This window comes from Habropoda laboriosa, unplaced genomic scaffold (assembly GCF_001263275.1).
Source record: "Habropoda laboriosa isolate 0110345459 unplaced genomic scaffold, ASM126327v1 scaffold1387, whole genome shotgun sequence".
Classification (NCBI taxonomy): domain Eukaryota; kingdom Metazoa; phylum Arthropoda; class Insecta; order Hymenoptera; family Apidae; genus Habropoda; species Habropoda laboriosa.
In genome coordinates this window covers 270-9,125 of record NW_017101451.1, presented here as the reverse complement: position 1 = coordinate 9,125, position 8,856 = coordinate 270, and the positions used below count along the sequence as shown (strand labels likewise).

Below are 8,856 nucleotides of genomic sequence, written 5' to 3'. Positions count from 1 at the left end.
TTATTACAATCTTTATCTGAATTTTTGTATAAGCATCAAACTTCTATTATATTTTTATATTTACAAATAAATTATCGTTGATTAACTTAATGTTATAACAAGCAGATTAACATAGAGTCATCAGAAATTGTTCATTTTGTTTCAAAATAAAATTGTTTTTCACTTTATTCTTTTACTTAATTGTTAATACGATGATATTTTCTTTCTATGTAAAATATTACCAACGACTTATACGTACTTACACAGTATATCATTATTTTATTGCATATTAAAAATATTTTAGTCATATGAATTATACAATTAAGAATTAATATCGCTAAATAATTGGGTTTCTAATATTCATAAATTAATATTTGTTTGTTTTTATACATATATACTTTTGTATAATATATTTTCATATATGTAGATTTCTCATATACTTTTTATACAATATACTTTTCCTCTTATAAGTTAGGACAAATAATTTACTATTGTGTGAGACTGCCGAGTATTAGATGCATGATATTAATTAACTCTCTTATAATTGATCTTATCATAAAAAAGTAAATATGCACTAAAGAATGTTTTGTTCCCTTATAAAAAGTAAATACAACTTTAATCTCAAAAATATTTTCTTTACAATTTGTTTTTGTTTTAAAACATATATTTTCATAATTAATAACTTTAATGAAAATCGTAATTATACGAAAAGATTTTCTTTTCACGTTTTACAGTAATACTGACGTAAAATGATATATTTCATGTTAATATTTCATTTTTCACGAATTTCTCTTAAAAAAACTGTACCAGTTGAGGATCAACATTAATAAATTTGAGTCTTCTTTCGAAAATCTCAAAGTCAACTGTTTGGAGGGAAGTAGCTGGATCCTTTTCTTTTGGAAGAAAACGGCATAATAATCGCTCTGCTGCAGCACACAAACCAAACCAACTTTTCACAAACAGCGGTTCTTTAATTTCACCAATCATAGACTTCAAGTATGCTTCTTGCTCATGAGTAATAGGCTCACCCATTACATCTCCAAGAGCTTTATAAATGTCGTCTGGTGAAATATACCTAGGAAATTGCACTAAATATTTTTCAAAGGGTATACGATACCTTTGTGAGTTACGCATACGACATTTAACGTTTTTGCTGAGATACTCCAACACCGTTAACCCTAGAAAAAGTTTTAAGTAAGTTAGTGACTTTTGTTTAAATTATGTAAAATCAATTTGAAAATTTCAAATTTACTTTGCAAAAGCACTTATATATTAAAATAATATTTTTTATTACTCAAACCTCGAAAAGTAAAACAATATATGTACATATATGATGTTAGAGAAAAAGTAACCCTTTTCAGAGGCTAAACTAACAGAAAATGCTTAGTAAATGTGAGCATTTTTATTAGGTGTTGCATGTTTCTGCATTTTTATGATCAGGGCATCTGCAAAGTTTATGTACATATGTGAAAATTGCTCAGCCTTTTTTATGTTGTACCAGCATTCTAGCCAAACAATCTGTCAATGTTATGCAGTTTTCAAATAAATAAATTTCTTTTGTTATATTACATATAAATTTTTAACCATAAAAGTTAGAAGCAATTGTTACACAAAATTATATAATTTTAGACAATCTATCAAAATGTGAGAAAACATCATTTTTTAATACCTCATATGTAGTCATATTTTTACATTTATGCATGGTATCTTAGTTCATTCATATTTTGAAATTTGCAAAAACTTGTTTTCTGCAACAAGGGAAAAAATGTCTGTTTTATATAAAATTATTTTTTCTTCAATAAGTATTTATGATAGTAGAAGAATAGCGTTGGAAGTGGTTTCTTTAGTGAAGCAGCATTTTCATAATAGTTGATACTAATATATAGTTTTAGGACATAAGTACCTTAATATACTTTTACAAAGGATAAAAAAACTGCATTAAATAGTACACTGAAAAATATGGGATTCTATTTAAAAGGAATGTGCAATCTCACTTTTCAGATGCACCCATGCATAAAAGTGTAGGAATAAGTAGTATCGAATAGTCTTCAGCTACTTTAAAAATACACCTTGTTTCAGTTGTATGAGATGCATACATGACGATTTATTTAAATTATTTATAGCTTAACAATTAGTTACCATGTAAACTTTCACTGCCAAGAATTTCAAAACGAACAGCGCGACGGGAAAATACTCTTGGAAGATCTGCGAGTACAGGGTTTGAAAGTTTTTGAGATCGTTTTGAATGTGAATAATTTTCTCCTTTCACTCGTAAAGCTTCTTGTAACGCAATTTTTCTCTGAAATTGCACAATTTAACAACATTACATTTAATTATAACAATTTTTATGTAATTGATTTCACTTATTTTTTGTAATAAGTGTGCAGTACAGTTTACACTCTCACCCTAACAGAAAATTCTGCATCTATTTTGTCATTATCTAACTCTCTGTATAAATGTTTTAAGATATTTGCATCGATGAAACTAGGAAGCATTGTAGAAGGTGTATTATTCATTGCAGAGGTCCTGTTAGGAGTAGCTACTAAATTCTCTGCATCACCATTACTTGTAGGAATTCTGTTAAACAGGGTGGAAACAATGCTGTATTAATGAAAAAAATATATAATAACATTATTTTTACTAACGATGTTCTCGTGGATTTATTTCCTATATGAGAAATTTGGGTTTCAGTTGATTCAAGTAAGTCACAGACTTCTGTTTGTTGTCCATATGCTGAACCTCTTCTACACTTCCCTTTGCATAATCGTTTGCCTCTCCTACGGACAACTGTTAATTCCTTACTTGGTTTTTTCACTTTACTTTCGTCTGTGTTTCTACTGGAGTTCTAAGAAATTAGAATGTTTGGTGACTTTACAAGATTAAACAATATGTAAATTTAAAAATACCCATTACCGTTAATTCATTTATTAAATTTCAAGTAAGTCACAGACTTCTGTTTGTTGTCCATATGCTGAACCTCTTCTACACTTCCCTTTGCGTAATCGTTTGCCTCTCCTACGGACAACTGTTAATTCCTTACTTGGTTTTTTCATTTTACTTTCATCTGTGTTTCTGCTGGAGTTCTAAGAAATTAGAATGTTTGGTGACTTGAAACATTTAGCTTTTGTTCTTTTAAAATTAATGCACAGTAATAATTACAGAAGAATTTTTGCTAAAGCAGTATGTTTTACAAAATAATTTCTCCTTTCCTTTATTCAAATAAAATATTTAAATCAAAATCGGCATATTTCTATGAAAATGGCATTAAGAATCATAATTGAGTAAATAAAACAATAACACTATAGTAAATTATTTACTGTTGCATCCATAAAACCGACATTACATTCCCACCAACCCAATGCAATTTCTTAACTTTATTTCCTTAAGTAAATTAAATTATTATGTTTCACAGAACTATCATGATTCTTTGTATACATATTTAAATGATTCAATTATAAATACCGATTCATCATAGATTTCTATACTTGGGACTGGATCCGGAATATCGGTAGGTAACTCCGGTGAACGTATCTGATGTTCACTTGTACGTCTTGAAATCGGTTTAGATATGAAAATTTCAGTTTTCCGATGAGTTGGCGCCGGTTCTAAAGTTCCAAGTGAGTCCCTCTCATGCCAAGTGAAAGTTTCATTTTCCTACAAATAGAAATATTTTAGCTATTATTGTATAATAATTGATACGAATTAACAGTCATTCTAGAAAGAATTAACAAACACACCATAAGTTAAAAATTTTCGTCTAAGTAGTTAGAAATTCTTTAAGTTTTTTAAAATTTTGAAAGTACATTTTTTAATAATAGATAAATCAATAACCACAAATTTTTACTAAATCAATAAACCGATATATCTTCCAATACAAATAGAGTACAATACAGAAATGGACAAGGCAGATTGTATATAATATCAAAAGAATTATATATTATATTTTTTTCAAATGCAATAATATGTCCTTTGGTGTAGGATTACTATTTCATTCAATTGTTTATATGTACTACAATTACAATAAGAAAAAAGCATGCTAGAATTGACAGCTTATAAATAGAACTTAGCGTTTATGGAGTATTGATTATTAATAACATGAAAAACAGAACTTGATTTTTTAACACAACTGTTTCGAGTGCTGTTTTTTTTCTCTAACATTATGTTAAAGGAGCTTTTGCTGTACAATTCATAAAAAAAAAGAATCTATTACAAATCATTTGCTTTTTTGAGTTAGTTCTAAGGTCCAAAACCAACGTAGTACGTTCCCAAGGATTGCAGTTTATTGGAAATTCTTCCTGTGTCAGTCTATTTGTCAAAATTGTACCACTGGCAGACATAGGTGTTGAGGTCAAAGGTCTTGAGTCTGTCTCGGTATATTTCTGAAATAATTCTTCAGGAACGGTAGCAGCATCGTTGGTTACTTCTGTTCCAATGTTTCTATCCACATCTACAGTATTGCTTACGGCTACTAAATTTGCCCTGATCATATTCATTTAAGTACCAGTGGACCATGAACTCCAGAGAGAAGTCCGCGAACACCTGCCAGCGAGTGCCCTGATTGTGTAAAAAGGATTACACGAGGACTGGAGCTCACAAGGCGCTACAGAAACACACAACCACGACCAACCACCAGCGACCCCCTGGAATAAGGCGACCACCTGGACACTCCATCGCCCCTAAACCCCCCAGGTCTATTTTTCTTTATTATTTGTCATTTTTCTTTATCTTTATCATTTAAGGATTTTAATTTTACCCCGTTATCTTCTTCAGTTTATAGTATTCCAACCATTATATTAATACATAGCCCATAGTTTTAATTTTTCTTTTATTTTAATTATTTTTAAAGCTTACACTAGATATAATTAGTTTTAATTTCATGTATTTCTATAACTTTTTATTTATATATAATAATTTCTTATTATTTTTGCGTAACCATTGTAAAACACGGCACCACACGTTTCGGCTCTCATTGTGGAAGCATCATAATAAACGATGTTCCCTCTGAGGGGGGAGATGTTACGTACGCGTTCTACCCGAAGCGTGCGGCGCCGAATGTTTAGTCTAACACGCACCCCCCCGATAGTCGCCAAGCAAAGGGATGAGCTTACATTCCATTCCCACGGAAATCTGACGTTCCCCACCACCAGAAATCTTAGTTTTCGGGGTATAAAAGGGTAGGATTTTCGACGATCGGGGGCAGTCTCTAATTCAGATTTTGAACATAACGTTACTCTGTCCGTCAGAGTCTTGATACGAGCAAGATCGGGTTCCAGTCCCCTTCGAGCAATAAAACGTCGCGTAAGTGTCAATCAAAATAGTACTGTTTACGACTCCTCCGCGCTCTCAACGCGTAAAGTCGAGAAGGGAGATTCTTGCCGAGTCAAGAATCGACCAACGTAAAATTTTGTAATTTATAATAGAATATAGGAATATAGAGTACTACTCGTGTCCATATTCAATCAACCCATCCTGAGTAGTATAGTAACGTACCAGCTAACCCCACGACAGATATACCTTTACCGCTCGAGGTATATCAACGACTACTACTCGCGAATACCAAACACCTTCATATCCGGTGGCATATAGCGTTGACCAAACGCTAGTGGTCCATCTCCTTCGGCTACCTTCGTTAACCATACGTTGGCACGTCCGAGACCTCCTATCTCACCTACGACACACTGTCCGGTGGCACGCGGCGTTAACCATACGCCGAATGGTCCATCTCCTTCGGCTACCTTCGTTAACCATACGTTGGCACGTCCGAGCACTCCTGTCTTACACCCGACACATCCTCCGGTGTCACGCGTCGTTAACCAATCCCGAATAAACCACCTCCTTCGGCTACCTTCGTTAACCATACGTTGGCACGTCCGAGCCCTCCCGTCTTACACCGAACACCTTCATATCCGGTGGCACACGGTGTAAACTATACGCTAGTGGACCACCTCCTTCGGCTACCTTCGTTAACCATACGTTGGCACGTCCGAGCCCTCCTATCTACACCCACGTCTACCGCGAATCGGGAAACACGCGCTTTTATATCAGGACCAAAAACCCGAACGACGTCGCAAGGCTGGTGATACCGGTCGAAATCCGCGAGCACCTGAAAACCTGCCGACGACCGTTCGGAACGCGAGCCGTAAATCCCTTAATAAAAAGGTGACAGCGGTGGAACAAGCCGTGCACACACCCTTTTTATAACATCGTGTAGGAGTATTGGTCCCTTACAATATTTTTCTGAAGTAATAGTTTCATTATTATTTAGAAAGTTGTAGTGAATAACACCTGCTTTTGACCACCAAGCTGTCACCATAACTTTCTTTTGGTGTGACTTTGGTTTCGGGAAGTGCTTTGGAGCTTCATCATCATAGTCTAGCCACTGAGCTGAACGACGGCGATTATCATACAAGATCCACTTCTCATCGCACGTTATTATTCAATGAAGAAATGGTTCATTTTCGTTTTGCTTAAGGAGTGCAGAGCAAATTTCGAATCGGCGACTTTTCTGCTCGTTGAGTTCATGGGGAATCCATTTATCAAGCTTTTTCGATTTTCTAATTTCCTTCAAGTAATTAGATACAATCGTTTTACTTACATTTAGATTTTCTGCAAGTTATCTCACAGTTGTACACGGGTCATCTTCGACATATCCTTTCAGTATATCATTATCGATGGCAGAAGGCGGCCCCTGACCTTCTTTATCTTCGAGACTTTCATCACCACCACGAAATATTTTAAACCAATGTTGAACAGTACGTTCACTAGTTGTGCTTTTACCGAATACATGATTGATATTGCGGACAGTTTCCGCGGCTTTACGTCCTAATTTAAATTCATATAAAAATATGATACGAATTTGCTTCTTGTTCATTGTTATGGTTTTATGTATGTAGGCGAAAGCAGTTACCCCCACTATGACCTACCGCCGTCTCCCACCATACCGTCGTCGTGCTCTCACTCAAGTGGAGCGGTAGCTCTGTCCGTGTGCGAAGCCTGTTCGGCTCTTTCCGCCAAATATCTACGTCACCACGTGACGCTCGAGCAACCTGAGCGCATGAGTAAGAATTAGGAGATTCCCTTTGAATCTCGGTGAGACGCAGTGTTTCGAGTATATGGGCGTTCGGGACAAAAATCATAATTTCTAAATTAATCAATTTTCGACCTAAGTTCTCTAATACTTTTTTGAAGAGAATTCAAATATGCATTGATTGGCACATAAAAAAATATATGGTTTCATTTAAAAAAATTGTAGCGATCTATATTTTTTATCGAATAAAAACTTTTTTGTAAATTTTCATTAACACGATTTATTGTCAACTGAATGCTGATTAACTTTTGTTTGAAAAATTTGTTCATCAGTTTCGCGGAAATACCGGCAAAATCGTAGCGGCCGTTTCGCATATAGGAGTTTGAGAGACAAATATCATAACTTTGTATACATTCAAAATTTCTCTTTTATTTTTGTTTTGTAATTTTCATTAGGTAGTTAAATAACAATATAAATAATTAAAAAATTGAATAACGTGAATTTACACTACCGGCCAAAAGTTTCGAATCACCGAGCATTGCAATTTACACAAAAATTTGCAGAAAAAAGTCAGCGACTTTGAGAATCAATTGATATGAGATAAATTGATAAAAGTGGAATTGAGATAAACTTCAAATCTATAAAAAATTAGCAGCAGATTTGATATCGATGACAAGTGGGAGGTGATTCCAAACTTTTGGCCGGTAGTGTATATGAATGGATTTAACACGTTGATCGCCACGTCACCCATATCTAGGTGACGGCTATGTTTCCGTGGGGGCCCGTCACTCGTAAACGGGATTTTGGGGGTAATTTATAATAATTTTATTTGTAACACAAGTATTTAATGGAATTAGCACATGCAAATGAAAAATATACAAAACAACAAAACTATATAACATAAAGTAAACAAATTAAAAATATACATATACTATATTTAAATTTGTTTTTAAAATAATATATAACATTTTATTAGTTACGATGGTATTCGTTAAAACATTGTAAACATAACTGAGGTGACTTTGCACACTTAGGACAATACGTTATATTCTTTTGTAAATTTTTCCTTGCAACGCATTGCATCGTATCGCTATTCCAGCTAATCGCGCAGTTTACACTCCGAGTATCGGATTTGGGCCCCGGGAGAAACTACCGATTCACGCTGGGCGATCAACGTGTTAATGGAGCAAATTTCACGTCTAAATTTTAACAACTAATGGATGTATTCAGTCAAAATTATAGGTAATATTACAAACAACGGTTTGTTATCTTAAAATGAGTAAATTTTTAGATTTTACACTTTGAATTTCTGATTTTTGTCCATTGATCGAAACACTGTGCGTCGGTGTTACATTTTATTTTTAATTATTTTGTAATTTCATTTTGTAACTTTTCAGCGAAATGAAAAATTTGAGAAATATTGATGTGCAAAGCACTTACCAAGGAGACTACATACCTGTCCCCCGGGGATTTTGATAAAATTTGAAGGGATGAATCTAGAAGTCGAAAAATGACATTCTGTAAAATGTTTCATTTCAATGCGCATTTTATATAAACAATTGAAATTATTTCTATAAAACTTCTGAAGTTTAGGCACTATTCAACAATCGACAGTAGGTGTGACAAGCGACAGGTTTTTATTGTAAATTTCTCCTAGTCACAACAGCTCCAAGAACCTTTTAGCAATTTTTTTTTCACTCACATATTTGGTGTTATTCTTTTCACTGAGAAAGGTTTTAGAATATTTAATTCTTTGATGTTCAACACTTTCACAGCCAGAAGTTCTAGTCGGCAATCTATAGTTACATCCTGCATCTTTATCGTTCAAAAAGTAATGCAAGTTATAAAAG

General features: G+C 33.8%; 1 protein-coding gene across 1 annotated transcript; it reads right to left on the bottom strand.

Moving 5' to 3' along the window:
• Nucleotides 1-751: 751 nt before the first annotated feature.
• Nucleotides 752-4,466, bottom strand: LOC108578182. Its single transcript, XM_017941464.1, is given in 7 exon segments — nt 752-778; nt 781-1,157; nt 2,119-2,278; nt 2,385-2,556; nt 2,625-2,824; nt 3,442-3,634; nt 4,195-4,466. Coding segments are annotated over 7 exon segments (1,401 nt in total).
• Nucleotides 4,467-8,856: the final 4,390 nt, after the last annotated feature.